Source organism: Miniopterus schreibersii, assembly GCF_964146895.1.
Source record: "Miniopterus schreibersii genome assembly, chromosome: 2".
NCBI lineage: Eukaryota > Metazoa > Chordata > Mammalia > Chiroptera > Miniopteridae > Miniopterus > Miniopterus schreibersii.
In genome coordinates this window covers 120,381,811-120,397,596 of record NC_138102.1, presented here as the reverse complement: position 1 = coordinate 120,397,596, position 15,786 = coordinate 120,381,811, and the positions used below count along the sequence as shown (strand labels likewise).

General features: G+C 36.3%; 1 protein-coding gene across 1 annotated transcript in view; it reads left to right on the top strand.

Annotated features, from left to right (window-relative positions):
- OTOGL (otogelin like) overlaps window positions 1–15,786 on the top strand; it is a gene marked incomplete at both ends in the record, with an annotated part of 121,229 nt that overhangs the window by 19,892 nt on the left and 85,551 nt on the right. Inside the window, 9 exons of the mRNA XM_081127763.1 lie at window positions 2,334–2,461; window positions 2,846–2,952; window positions 7,624–7,730; window positions 7,940–8,065; window positions 9,285–9,393; window positions 10,444–10,490; window positions 11,018–11,163; window positions 12,346–12,469; window positions 13,031–13,208. Coding sequence (XP_080983889.1) covers window positions 2,334–2,461; window positions 2,846–2,952; window positions 7,624–7,730; window positions 7,940–8,065; window positions 9,285–9,393; window positions 10,444–10,490; window positions 11,018–11,163; window positions 12,346–12,469; window positions 13,031–13,208 — 1,072 coding nt within the window. The remainder of the gene's footprint in view (window positions 1–2,333; window positions 2,462–2,845; window positions 2,953–7,623; window positions 7,731–7,939; window positions 8,066–9,284; window positions 9,394–10,443; window positions 10,491–11,017; window positions 11,164–12,345; window positions 12,470–13,030; window positions 13,209–15,786) is intronic.

Genomic DNA, 15,786 nt, shown 5'->3' with positions numbered 1-15,786 from the left:
CCCTGGTTTACCCTTCACTTTCCCAACATAATTAATAGTGCCTCATTTCATTCTCAAAAATGTCCCAATATGGACAATAAATTACCCTATTTGTAGTACCTTCTATATAAAACATTTTAATTTTATCTTTATAGGCTCTAAGACCACCAATTATCTTATAATAACCAACTTTTGTGACTCTTTTATTAACACAATGTAGTAAAAATAGCTAAATATGTGGCTGAAAAACTGGAATTAAAGTGAACCCTAAGGGATTGCCCTGGTTGTTTAGTTACATTAAAATTTTTACATAAATGTTTAAATAAGTGGGCCCTTAGGAAATGTTTTTGGTTCTTTAGACTTTAAAAAATGATGCTTTAAAATGAAATGTGACTATAAATTTTCTTTAAGAGAACATCCGTTTTTCCTTTTTAAAATAAATATATTAATTAAGCCCATGCTTAGTTCAGTGTGTAACATTTCCAACAAAATCAGAGATAATGAGGTGGGCCAAATTGGAAAGCTCTAGGATTCTAATAATCTTTTATATAAATATTACCAACTCCCTTGTATTTAACCGTTCACTTATTTAGCAAGTGTATTTTTGAGCACCTGCTATATACCAGATAATAACCTAGGGATAGAGCAGAAGGAGAGCTTAGGTAAACTCTCCCCTTTCCCATAGTAGGTATTATAGTGAAAGACAAAATAAATAAAGAGAAAAGTTAAAATATATGTATTTTTGTGAAAAATAGCATCCATTAAAAAAATAAGAAAAGGAGGTTAAGAGTGATAAAACTGTGTGTTTGGTGGTCGTCCAGCTCATGTGACAGAATGCTCTCTGAGGAGGCCGTATTAAATAGATGATTAAATAAAATAAAGGAGGGAGCAGAGGGAAGATGGGGGGGAGTGCTTCTGGAGGGGGACAAGCAAGAGCAAGGTGAGTGCAAGAGCCAGGTGGAAATGAGCTCATTAAATTCAGTACAAAGCCAGCAGGCTGGAGTAGGCTGCTCAAGAATAGGAGAGGCCATCGGAGGGGTCGGGCTGGGGTGAGTTAGGGGAGGAGGCTGGGAGTTAGAGGAGGGCATGGTCCAGATCAAAAAAAGCCTTCCAGGCCACAGTCAAGTTTGGGATTTTACACTAAGAAAGGAAAGCGTTTTTATAGATGAACTCCCGCAATCTTCCCAACAACTGGTAGTAGCACACGGACGTTACCTTCCTGTCTTGGAGATACAGAGAGGCAGCTGTCGAAGGTTCGGCTTGAGATTTTTGATTCTGGTGACATGGTAGCTTGTCTTCAAGGCAGACCTGTGGCTGTGTAAATCTGTGTAAATGTGGCGGAGAACCTGAAGCTCAAGCGCGAGGCTCACTGTCTTGGATGAAACTTCGAGATGTCATCTTGTTCGGTTCTGCTAGGCCCTTGAGATTTGAGATTCAGCCTTTGTCTGAATGTGGAGCAGGGTTTTCACAATTGTGAAACTTGTTCTCAGGCCAGGTGCTGAAACAATGTAAATCTGATTTGGAGCAGAGACCCCAGAGTGCTCACCTCCAGCTGTCTCTTGCTGTGTACACATTAGCTCCTGCATCTTGCCTCTGAGTAATGCTGAGATAGTGTCAGGATTCTTAACAGTCTGTCCTGAACATATTTAGAAACATTTTCCATCATATTCCAATGAAACAAAGCCACTCCTTAGTCTTCTGTTCACCAGTGTCTTTTGCAGTCTTTCATTGTGTGTTTGTGCGCACCTCCTCTGAAATCTCCTCGAGGGCTCAACAAAGACTTTTTTTACTGTGTTTCCCTCCAAAATGGAACTACAATTTTAGTAAGTTTCTGACTCATGTCAAATATAACGAGAAGGCTTTCTGAAGGTATTAAACCAAGCTTTTACTTATGCTTCTTAGCTTTATGCGTATTTTCCTCCTCTCTGGAGCCCACGCTGTAGGCTAATGAATGCTTTACGAAGTGCATGTTGCACCACTTACTCTCAAGCCTTCGCCATGGCGCTTCAATGAAGTTTTTCCTCTCCAATGATATTAACTTTTATTTGGTGTTGTCACTTTGTTAAATTTATTTTTATCATGCTAAAGTAATGCTACAGAGAAGGCAAAAATAGGTTTACAGTTGTGAATACGCTAAACACAGAGTTTATTCTTGTATTATTATTTATTAATTACTGTATTATTTTCCATACAAACAACTGTAAGCCTACTTTTGCCAACTCCCATATGGTCTAATATCATTGATAATTCTAAAGTTATTGAGCTTAACTTTTGACCAAAGAGTTTATGTTGATGAACTGTGTGTTTGTGGAAAGTGATCGTATTATACATATTTTTCTGTTTGTGTGAAACAGAGGACTATACAGAAGACATTGCTATGTTTGCAAATAGTTGGTTGGTGCAAACTCCAGGTGACATCAGATGTGTCCCCACACCCTCAGATTTTCCAAATCCATGCTCCAGTGGAATGCCAGCCTTTGAGGTAAATTTGGTGTGAAAAATTTGGGCATGTTGGATATAACACATATGTATTTGTATATTTCACATTAAGCGTTTTTAGTGCAAACACTACATAATTAAACACTATTAAATTTAGAAAATGTAACTGCAATGGGAATAATTTATTTAATAAGTAACTTATTAAGTAAATGAAATTATTGCAGAAATAGTGAATGTAATGAGTTTTATAAAAGCGGCACTCATTACAAAAATATAGTTATAAAAATATTGGTTACAATTTATAAGCAGAAATTACCTTCGGTTTCCTAGTAAGAGCAGAGAGTCTTGCAATTAGATCAGTAGAAAAAATGAGAGTACACGTGTATCCTTAACTGTGTCCTGTTGTCTGCCATCTTTCTCTGCACAGGCAATCTTCTTCAAGTGTCAGATACTGTTGCAGTTTCCTTTTTTGAGCTGCCATGAGTATATTGATCCATATTTATATATTGCCAGCTGCGTTAATGATCTTTGCAAGTAAGTGAAATGATTAGTATTTGAAATAAAATTTTCTTTATCCAAAAAGAGGAGCAAAAACCACTTCTGTAACTTAGTCATCTCATCAGTTCACAAAATATAATGGGAAATGTGAATCATAAACTATGCTAACAGCTATTAAAAAATTGCTGGATAACAGGTACAGTCTGTTTTATATGAGCAGCATGAACAGAATATAGCAATTCTTTTTTTTTTTTAATATATCTTTATTGATTTCAGAGAGAGGAAAGGAGAGGGAGAGAAAGAGATAGAAACATCAATGATGAGTAATTGATTGGCTGCCTCCCGCACACCCCCGACTGGGGATCGAGCCTGCAACCCGGGCACGTGCCCTGACCGGGAATCGACCCCCGATCGCCTGGATCCTAGGTTGACGCTCAACCACTGAGCCACGCTCGGCCGGGCACAGAATGCAATTCTTAAATACTTTTTTTATGCCACTGATTCCTTTTGGGAATCTAGAGATGTCTGTAGGACTGTTTTTCAAAATGATGTTTGAATGCACAAAAGAAAACACATAAGTGTACAAAGGAAACTTTATTAAAATAGTTATCTGTATAGCAAAAGAGATGAGTTTTTGATACATGAACTTTTTATATGTATTTCAGGACTAATAACTACTGTAGTTTGACATAGTAATGAGTATAAATAATATTTTGAGATAGCTGCAACAATTACAATGAGAAATGAAAACATAAGAAAATGACACATGAATACATTGGTGACATAGTCCAAGATACTGCTGAGAACATTGCGATGTGTTACCTAAATGTACAACTGAAGGAAATGCTAAATTTAATTTGGCGATTAGTGAAAATAAACATGTACTAATTTTTCCCACCCAAGGTCTCAGACTCCTACATTCTCTCCCAGGTTAAGAATACCTAGACTAGGTGGTTTCTAGGGAACAAATTCAGTGAGACTCACCATAATATGCTCATTAATGGAGAACTCACTAAAAACTGCCCATTATTGAAGTGAAGGCCTTTCTATTATTTTTGTTTTAAGTTACCAAGTGTATATTATTAGCCATCTTGAATGTTCAAGAACACCTCAAGAGCCCTGGCTGGCTTGGCTCAGTGGTTAGAGTGTCGGCCTGAAGGGCCCAAGGTTTGATTTTGGCCAAGGGCACGTACCCTGGTTGCAGGCTCAATCCCCGGGCCCCCACTGGGGCGTGTTGGGGAGGCAACCAACTGATGTGTCTTTCTCACACTGATATATCTCTTTCTCTCTCTCTCCCTTCCACTCTCTCTAAAAAGCAATGGAAACAATATCCTCAGGTGAGGGTTAAAAAAAAAAAGAATATCTCAGAAATTTTAATAAATCCTTATTTTTAAAAGAATTTCAAGAAGTGTAAACAATATATGGGAACTTTGTTGTCAAAGACCAGACTAATTTTTGATTGAGTAAAACTACTTAAATGGCATCTTGGGTAGTTTGTTAAGAGATTTAAGTTTATCAAAGGTCAGAACAAAGAGGGAAGGTGAGGTGGTATAAAACTCTTATTCATAGCTACTCTGCTTTAATTAAATGGTGATTATTACAAAAATAATTAATATAATGGTATTTTTCAGGTATTAACATAAGCTTATTTAGGATACTTGTTAATTCTTAGTAGAGTGAAGTTATATCTTTATTTATATGTATAGTCTCTAAATTTTAGCGATTTCTGAACTACCACAGGAGCTTTGAGAGAACTACCCCTATACCTGAATTATCAGGTACTGACCTCTGTACTTTACAACATTCTGTCCCTTACTTGGTTTTATTTTTTTATTCAAGCACTATATTGTTGTTTCTCTGTTTTTTATTCAGTCCCTTTTTTGAGGATCCCTAAAGGCAGTCCATGGCCCTTATTTAACCATGTATGTGGAATTTAAAATTGTTTTTATTTCTCAGGGTCTCATTCTTGGACCATTCTCCAGTCATCTTTTCATTCATTTGCCTTTATTATTATCTTTAGCACCCACTTCACAAGTAGACTGAGATGAAGTAGCATTTGGCGGTTCCAAAAGAGTCATTCTCCATTTATTAGTTAAGATATTGTTTGGCTGCTTTAATTGCGAAAGTATATTTCTCTTACATGAAGTCCAAGCTGGGAAGTGGTCCTGGGTTTGTACCATGTGTGTGCTCCCTGAGTTTTCCAGTGACTCAGTGAAAGCATTCCTATGTCAGGCCCCAGAGCCCAGGGTATTAATTCTCAATTTCACGACCAAAACTGGCTTATCACTACCGTGTCCATGTTTTAGCCCTTAGGGAGGGAGTAAAGGATGTAGAGGCTGGCAGCTTTTTTAAGGAAGTGACCTGGAAGCCTCATGCACACTCCAATTTGAAACCCTTTGGCCAGAACTTAGGAACACAGCTGCACCTCAAAGCAAGGGCCGCTGGGAAATGCTGTCTTTGGCTGGGCCTCAATATGCCCAACAAAAACTGGGAGGTTTTAATACTGAGGAGAAGAAGAGGGAACTGGGGACAAAAGAAGAGTCCCCACTCTCTTTATCTGATATTTCAGCGCTGAGAAATTAACATAGGACATTTTGATATCTTTAGGGTTTGGATTTTGAGACCAAATTGCTTTCTCCAGGGCAAATAAAAATAGGATAGAGAAACATCTTTTAATGGTTGAACTTATCTGATACTTGAAGAGATATGTTTGAGGTAGAGAGGCCAGATTTCAGGGCAAAGCAGACATATAATACAAAAAGAAAGGCATTATAAATCGAGTAAGTGATAATTGACAGATTGGAAGCTACCAGAGTTAGCCTTTCATTTCTCTCAGTATATCATCCAGGACTAGACCCATCTACAGTTTTTTTTCCCCTAACAGAGAGTCTCTTCATATATATTAGGAGACTGCATCACAAGGACCCTATATCATGAGAATAGAATCATAAATCTGCTGAACTCATATTAGTTTCCTGCTTGAATTACTATAGTATATTAAATTTGATTCAATACATATTTTCTGAGCATCTGTTCTGAACTGAGCATTGTGTCACACCTTGGAGAAATAAACAATTTAGACAGGGACCCTGTCCTGGGAACTCAGATGCTAATGGGGCAGAGAAACGGGTCTCCAGCAATGGCACATGCTCTAAATGCAAAGTGCTGCGATGTGCAGGAGAGAATTGCTCATTTATCAGGGAGTGCCTATGAAGGCTCCACAGAGGAGACGACATCTCAGTTGAAATTTGAAGAATGATACATGTCAGTCGTTGAACTGAAGCCCTGTTTCTGCTTCTGAGAATGATAAACCTACCAGCAACAAAACGTTTTTAGTTCTGCTACAACAAAGTCGATTGATTTAAAGACAGCTGTTCCTTAATGCTCGGTTCCCTTCCTGAAGTTTACATTCCAAAATAGAAAAATAGACTCATTTTCCCTCAGTAAATTGGGATAATAATTTCTTTCTTGCCTGATTATTGTGAGTTTTCATGTGGTGCAATATGTAATGGGCCTAGCACAGATCCTAGAGTAACATAGACACTTAATAAATGGTAGCTATTTTAATAATGGTTGCGCTGGGTTGGAAAACCAATATTCACTTACTTTGTTAACTTTCAAAGCCTCTATTAATTATAGGAAGCAATGAACATATTTGAAGGGAAATCATAAACTTCATGTCTTTCTAGCCATTGAATAATCTTTGCTTACCCTGTTTTTCAGAGACTATTCTTGGCTGGAGGTTTAGGATATTTTCTGAGTTTCTGAAGTTTCTGTGCTCAGCCCCCTTTTCCCTCAAAGCTCAGTTAATTGGACTAGATAATCTGCCTGCCTCCAATTACAGTAGCACAAGACAGGCGCAATATGAGATGGGTGGCTTTTACAGCAGAGATGCTGAAAATGCTAAGCTTCACAAAGTACAACATTCTTAAGGTCATTATCTTGGAAGATATTTAACTATTCAATTTTGAATTTGAATTGGGTTGAAAAACAAGCCTACTACCTTACTATAAACCCTGCTTAGTTTATAGGTATCATGCAAATTTGCTTTGGGAATTGGCTGACCTCTTATATTTGTTTGGGGGACCTTCTAGGGTTATTATAAAAAACAACTAGAGATTATTTACTTTTGGTAACTCACTTTAGTAATTTAAACTTGAAAGAATTAAAAAATTTTTTTAAATCTTAAGTTAAATGCTGTTTATTCAGTCTTTCAAAAGTGCTGTAGATGATCAGTATTGGTTTTATTCCAGCACATGGACTATAAAGAACATGGTATCATTGAAATAATTTTTTTATTGGTGCTTTTGTTGTGATGGAATTTTATCTGTTGTAATAGGATTTGTTAAATTCTAAAAGGTCTGGGATGCTTTGTGTGGGAGCCAAAAAATATATACAAGTATTCTGGGAAGAATGCTAGAATTAAAATAGAAATCTTTTTCAGTATAGGGACACACTTTAATCAAAAGAAAAGTGGTCAAATAATTTCAGACTTGGATGAAGACAATTTACATACATCTTTTTAGCTGGGACCCCATGTTTGTTTGTTTGTTGCATTATTATACGTAATATTTTACGTACATACTGACATCAGTTAGTATTGGAATATTCACCATATACTAAACATTTCTAGAGATCAGGAGCTCAAAGATGTGGATTCTGGCAGTATTTCCAGTGTGACTCTGGCTCTGTCTTTTCACTTTCCAGAACTGATGATGATGATACCTACTGTCGAGCAGCCACCGAGTATGCTAGAGCCTGTTCCCACGCTGGCTACCCTATTCAAGACTGGAGAGATGACTTTCCAGCATGCAGTATGTTTTATCATTTTCTAAACCCTGTGCACTTTTGCTAATTTTAGGCTTCTTCTAGTATTCAAAACTTCCCCAAGTACTCAAAACTGATGAATGTCAAGGATTTGTTATTGATGCAATAACATTGGTAAACTTGCAAACTTTTTGAAATATTAATCTTTTTGAGGTGAATGAAGTTGACTTACAGCTCCCATGTTTGCCCATTTCAGCTGATAAATGTGATGATAGCTTTGTCCATCGGGACTGTATCAGTTGTTGCCCAACCACCTGCACATTTGAGAAACAATGTCTTGGGAGCGATCTCCACTGTCTTGATGGATGTTACTGCCCAGATGGTAAGTGTTTCATGAAAGAAATTATGTCTCTACTCATGGAAAATAGCATCTTGTGATGTGAGAATCATGGTGCCACATCCTCTCCCAGAATATTAGGGCTGTTGCAATTTTCTGCCCTTGTAGGATTTGGTCCTTGAAGTGACTAGAAGAAAAGGCTGCTTTTCTCTAATACAAGGCTTATTGCTTTGTAAATTTCCCAGGAAATTTGGAATCTAGAGTCCTGACGTTACCCATGGCAAATCTTTTGTTCTCTTGAATATTTAAAAATACTTAATAATTTATGAAAGCAATTTTAGGAAAAAACCCTTCAAATTTTGGCAGTACAGGATTTTAGTCCTGATAAAGCTTTAATATTTGAAATTAGAAGTAACATAGCAAGTGATACAGACGGGATTTATATTTAGGAATGACTCCTATACCGATTGACATTTTTAAATAACACTAAGAATTGACTCAAACTCTTATTTTTACAGATTAAAAAAATAGAACCCCAGAGATGTTAAGTGATTTTACCACTGTCATATAGTTAATATGAGTGAGGACTACTTGAAACCAGATCTGTTGACCTCAGTCCATTGTTCTGTTCGTGCTACTGAGTATGATCTTGGACCAGTGCCAGACCTAGCTGTTTGTTACCATTCACTGATGAGACAAGGAGTTTGTACCAGAATATAAATCAATGCACCAAAATATGTCAATGCTTCCTTCATCTAGAAAATCCTACTCAGAAAAAAGAAGGTCAGCTGCGTGAAACAGTGTGCTTAGTAACACGGTTCATTTACATTCTGGTTGCACCGTCTTGCTCATTAGAGAGAAGTAACAAGCGCATTTCCACTGTACTTGCCCTTTGAGTAGCACTGCCTGGCTATTTATTATACGTGTGACAATGGTGTAAATCTCCCATTTTGAGATGAAAGAGATTAAACCAAGAATATATTTCCTTAGTTGACTTCATTGTGTGTGGTGAAGCTTGAGTTTCTGATGGCGAGTCATGGGATAAGAAAGTTGAAAATCACTGAAGTAGATAGATACTTACAAGGTAGCTACTGATTGAGATAGAGCAAGGATATATGTAACATCCTTGAAAGTAAAGAAATTTGTATTTCATTATCTAGTATAATAAGCAAGTGACTAGTAAATGTTGGTTAAATTATTATATTCAAAGAATAAAATATTTATGATTTCTTTTGAGAATTTGATATGTATTTTTCTTAAATAGGCCTCATAATGGAAAATGGGACTTGCATCTCCTTGGAAAATTGCCCATGTAGTTTTCATGGATTAGCTTATTCAGTTGGTTCTAGAATTGAACAAGAATGCACTGAATGGTATGTGATCAATGCACAGCCAAATATTTCTGGGTGCCTGGCTAGTTGACAACTTTACATGACATATGTTTAAAAGAATATACTTATTACTGATTTTCTTCCAAAAATTCCAAGACTCAGTTTGTATTTTATTTAAAGGCGGTACAGGGGTGGGGGAACATCTGCACATTCTTTTATAATGTAATTCTTCTCGCTTCCCTTGGTAATGCCATAAAATCTTTACCTATGTTGCATTTTCTTATGATTTTAATCACTAATTTGCACATACTTTTACTCTTAGAATTAATGGTTCTCCTGACCTTTTCTATTGAGTACTTTGGAAAGTAACTCTCCATGTTGCCAGATTTTTGGCCATGATTAGAGACATTTAGAATTTCTTATTAAATTAACTAGGACTATTGTAGGCAAGCATACTCCCTCCAGTTCAGTCCTAAAAAATAAAAGATACAAATGTCATCAGGATCCTTCCTCTTGGGTGTCAGTGTACATAACAGAAATGCAATTGGATAACTAACCCTGTTATTAAATACTGATTTGAGTTTCTGCCTTTCAGAGACTGCTTCTGTCCTCCAAAAACTAATCTTTTTTGATGGTGGGAGGCAAAATTTATCTTACATAAGAAGATGTCTTTTTTCTCTTTAATGTCTGATGATCCTCAGAACCAATTTTCTTAATTTGTAGTAGATGAGTTAATTTATGAATCTGAACTCTTTATGTGTATTTCTTTAATGATATAGGCAAATACTTTTTTCGTGTGTCACCTTTTTTAGTTTAAGCAATGAGTGAAGGACAAAAAAAAAAGAAGTTCTCTGTTTGATTAGGACTCACTTTGTGTCATCTTTAGTGATTTTCCAATATGACACACAATAAATAATTTAGCTGCTGGCCAGCACAAATTTATCAGTCAATTGAACTTGTGAAGAGATGTTTTTCAGGTGAGATTATTCTGAGCCTATAAACATGATTATTTTTGGTACAGTAGTCAATACATTGATGCAAACAATACAGTTTCTCTATACCAGGAGATTAATATTTTATCATTTTGTTTAGTGTATGTGTTGGTGGTGTTTGGAACTGCACTGAGCATGACTGTCCAGGTAATGTTTTAAATTGTTTTTTTCCTATTTATTTTATTTTTTCCATCACCATTTATACCCCCTCTGCCCTCTTCCACCTCCACTTCCCCAACCCCCGCAATCAAAAAATGTCTCAATTTTTTTGAAATTGAGGATAAAGATAGCACCGATTTTTATGAGGTCATCTCATATATAATGGGAGATGTATTGATCTATAAATCCAGATAGTCAGAGGATAAATGGGAAATTGAATAAATGATAACTCTGAGCAGGTAATTTTGGTAAAAACTTATTAAAACAGTAAAAATACTACAAAACCTAAATATATGTGAAAGAGCTATCATTTAGTAAACATGAAATTGAATAACATAATTTAGTAAGTTTGTCAAACTAATTAATTTAAAATATTTTAGCTATTCTTTTTGATGCATGATTATTTACCCTAAGTTGACCTGCTTTTTTGAGAATACATAATTTCTTTCTCTTCCTTTCCTCTCTCTACTCTATTCTGTGTTTTTTGGTTTGTTTGTATTTGTTTGTTTTGGCAGTTCAATGCTCTGTGGTCGGTGATTCTCATTTTACAACCTTTGATGGTCGACATTATTCGTTTATTGGGATGTGCCAGTATATCCTTGTCAAAGGAACTGGAGAAGAGAAATTCACAATTACTTTACAGAAAGCCCACTGTGAGCAGGTAAGAACGTCTCAAAATGACCAGAGAGACATGTTCATTGTTTCAACTCAAACTTTATGCCTACGTTAAGAATGGTGGGAAAAGGGGGACATTTGTGATGCTTTCAACAATAAAGATAACAAACAAACAAACAAACAAACAATTTTAAAAATGGTAACATGAATGGACATCGTTATTTTCTTCAAAAATAAGACACCATTGATCTCTAAGACGCATCATTGCCCTGTGTACTACAATGAAAGAAAAAAATGGTGATAATTAATCTGTTATACTGTTGATTATATGATGCATCCTGATTTCAAAGATATTAAAATATGAAAACAAATATGTTTTAGATTAAATAATATATATTTAACTGCATTTTCTTTCTTTTAAAATGATATTTGTATGTACAGGGCTTTTCTTGCATACTAACACAATGGACCAAGTTTTTGGTTACTTCAAAACCACTATTTTAAAGAAATGATTTTGATAGGATTGGACAGGTTTCATATCATTCTAAATAAGTTTAACAAATTTCTTAGCCTACCGAAACATTTATTTTAAGTCTTTTTTTCAAATAAACATATCAAAAATTTGTAAATAAAGACAGCTGGATCTTCTCTCTAAATCAGGTAGTCAAAATTGTGCAGAAATCATTAATTTTCTGGTTTTGCTATAATATAAAATGGTTATTTCTGGCAAAAAATTTTTATTACTTTATTGGCTTTATTTTCCAGTTTGATTTTTTCTTTTGCACTGTCAGAGTCTGAATAAGCTCTCTACATAGAATCATAATTTTCTTTGTTTTTTCTTTATTGACTTTTAATGTCTAATATATCACTTAAATGAATTTAGAGAGGTACTTTAACTATGGCTATGGAAAACACAATTATTGGAACTTAATTGAAACCATTATTTAATGTTCTATGTAAAAATATATATATATGGTATATTTAATGCACTATAGAAAGACATATTTTATTAGTAATTATTATTAGATGGATCGTGCAGTGATTACTTCATTGTATCACTTGCGCTGAAGCCCTCCGTGTGCCAGCAACTCTTACCGGTGCACACTCCTCCTTCCTTCGCTCCCCTCACTCCCTAACCTTCTCCCATTTTCCTCTTTCGCTGTCCCCGTCTCTTTCCATGCTCTGTATCCCTCTCATAGCTTTAACTGATGATTTGATTTTTACGTAGAACCTTGGCTTGGTCTGCCTTCAGTCTATAACTCTAATTCTGGACGATGATTTTAATAAACAAGTGACCCTTAGCCGAGGAGGACAGATCGTCACCAGCCCTAACCAAGGCTTCAGCCTGACCGGTAAGAAGCAGCGCTAACAGAGCGCTTCCCTGGCATTGAAGCGTGACACCCACACCGCCACAGCCTCAGGGGAGGCTTCTCCTGCTGGCTGCCCAGCTAACGTTTGAGTGTCTATGTGTTGCCAGAGCCTCAGTTACACGCAGTAGAGACCACCGTGTTTATGGGACCTAGTGTTTACCTCAAGTGGCCTAGAGTTTGGGGACACACACACACACACACACACACACACACACACACGTTGAGGGAGATAGACCAGATTTCAAATGTCTGAGGACTGTCCACCTGCCATGAGCTGTTGGACAACTGAAACTACATGTGGACTTGACAATCTATTAAAAATATCTGCTGAAGATCCAGAAAGAAGCAATAGAAGGGAAATGGGGAAAAAGAAGGCAGACACAAGGTGGCAAACACTGGCCCTGGAGCACAGGGGCAGGAGCTGGGAACCTGCCTCCCCCACGTCCCAGTCTCTTGGAGGAAGGGCCCTGGCGTTGTATGCTAGCATTTCAGAACACTGCCTACCAGTCTCAAAGCTGATTTATGTATGTTCTTTTCCTGCAGGAATTGTTGAAATTCAAACTCTGTCATCCTTATTTATTCTTCTAAAAACCACATTTGGTTTAAAGATTCTGTTTGCTATAGATGGGGAAAGAATTTATATTCAGCTCACCAGTACATGGAAAAGAAGAACGCTAGGTCTATGTGGCACTTTTAATGGCAATATAAGGGATGATTTTCTGTAAGTATGATTTCTCTGTAGCTAACATGATTTAATAACTAGTAATTTAGGGGATAGAGATTCTTTCATTAAAGATGTTTACTTAAACTAATAATATGGCTTAGTCATCTCTGTTCCAAGAGCTTCACATGGATCATCATATTTAAATTTTGTAGCAATCCACAGATTAGCATTTCTGTTTTATTGATAAGAAAACCAAATGAGGCCAAAAAGTGTCAAATAAATAGCTCAAAGTCACTTAGCTCAAATAGAGTGGAACTGGTTTTTGAATTTAGATAGCATGACTCAGAGCCTGTGGGTTAACCCACAGAATAACTACCTGTTATACCCTTCCCACCACCTATCAAGCTTAACAATATTTTTAAAAATATTAATATCATTTTGTATTAACAATAGTAAATCATACTTTAAGAATATTGAAATCCTTTAGTATGAATGATACCTCTAAAGCAGCATTTTGGTACCTTAGTTGGATTTTGTGGTAGTTGGTGTTTAATCAGAAGAAAAGCAATAAAATACATCTGTACCCCTTGTATTCACAAGGCACTGCTACCTACATGTGAAGAGACACAGTATATAATTTAATGTAGATGCTTTGAGCATTTATGCTAAGTGTGGTGGGGCAATTGAAGTAGTATGATAGGGTTCCCATCCTCAAGGAGCCTGTATTGCAGATTGGGAGGAGATAACAGCCTTTAAGAAATAATTAGTTCTAGGCAAGGTGTTAATCAACAATACATACATAAATACTGAGGTAATTTCAAAGAGTTAAGTGTTGAGTTGTATCGTCATGGCTAGAAGCCCAGCAGGAATTTTGAGTAGGTGAGTGTGGGGTGGGTAGGCAGGGAATGTTTTATGGAGAAGTCATTCTTCAAATACCATTTAAAAAAAACAATTCTGTGTATTCCTCCTGCTTGGGGTTCTTTCTGCCTCCTAATCTTTCTCATGAGCTCTTATTTTATAGTTCAACTCAACTCAGACATTTGCTTCAAAAAGTGGGTTCATGTCACACCAGACAAAGTTAATCTTGATTCTGTTATTATGAAAATTTGACATTTATCTTTCTGGTTTTTATTTAAAACTGTGAGGTCGTTGAGATTAAGAATCACATCCTCGACCCTTATACTCTTAGGAACTAGTGTAGAATATTATATGCAGTAGCTAGTTGAACTGAATAGAGGTAGGACTTCTAATGGGGCACCAAGAAGAGAATTAAAATGGGAAAGGAGAACTGGCATTTAAATATTTAAATTTCAAATGAAAATTCCTATCTTGTCTCTGTGTGATTAATTGTTTTTAGGTTATTTAGATTTTTTATTTGTTTCATTATTTGTAGGTCAGAATATTGATATCTTTATATATATATCTTCTGTTTCACAAGTGATATTTTAAGTGGCTTGGCTAAGATGTGCAGAAAAGATGTTAAGTCTCTTTCTCTCCTGTGTTTATCAGAATGGGTTAGCAGTCAGTGTTTAGCAGATGGCGGATCTGTCTCCCTCCTCCTAAGGCACCAGTCTCCTCTATGTTTAAACATTCAGGCGTGATAACAGTGCAGGATAATATTTCAGAGTTAGAGATAACATTCTAACATTGTTTGGCTTTCCAAGCATAAGCAGTTAAAATCCTTTACTTCACAAATGTTAATGAGAATCTGCAAATATAGTGGAATGGAAAATATTAATTACTTGGACTCTTATTTTGCATGCCTTGTTATAGTAAGTTATGGTGAGCCGAAAGGTTATTTTATAAAATGAAATGCAGTAAGAAAAAAGAAAAAAGGGTCTACAGTGTAATTCCTAATTATTTATTGTATTTATTGTTTTAAGTGAACTCAATGAGATAAGAGAGCCAAGCTCTGAGTCAGTTCCCCCTGGGAACCCTGACTACACCCATCACCTTGACCTATTCTATTGTCTTTTGTAGGAATGAAGAGGGAGGAAAGGCAAGGATGGGAAGATCTAGTGCAAGTCATACCATTTCTTTGGGTTTCAGTGTTCTCATTTGGACAAAATGAGATTTGGATTAGGTGTTTGTTATAATGCTTTACAATTTCAGAATGGTTTAATTTTGAGGAATAGGAAAAGAAAGGAAAAGGGGGAAGGGTGGGGACAGGGATGGGCACTGTGGAATGACTGGGGCAGCTCCTTTTTTTCTCCTTTCTCATTGTGGTGAGAAGCTTAATATAGTTAATGATGTCTGAGCTTAATAATAACCAAGGCAGTTAATTTATTAGGAACTATAGAGAGCCAAGATAAAGCCCCCTCTTCCATTTAGCCATGTTGTAGCAACTGATGCAGTTAGAACTTGAGTTAGTCAAGTTTTGCTTGGTCAAAGCTCCCTAAGGAAGATTCTGTCTAATCTGATTCCCTAAGCAGTTATGACAGTGGCTGGCAAGTGTCCAATATTAAATATTAGCTGATGAGTTAATAAATCTTGATGGCTGCTGGAGGGGCATTTTAGTGTTTGGTTATTAAACATTGTTGTGGTTTATCAGCCTGACTGCAGAAAGGTAGATGTTTCTCTTCCATTTTGGTTTGCTGAGGGGAATTGAAGAAATGAGCAAACTTGCATGCAGGGT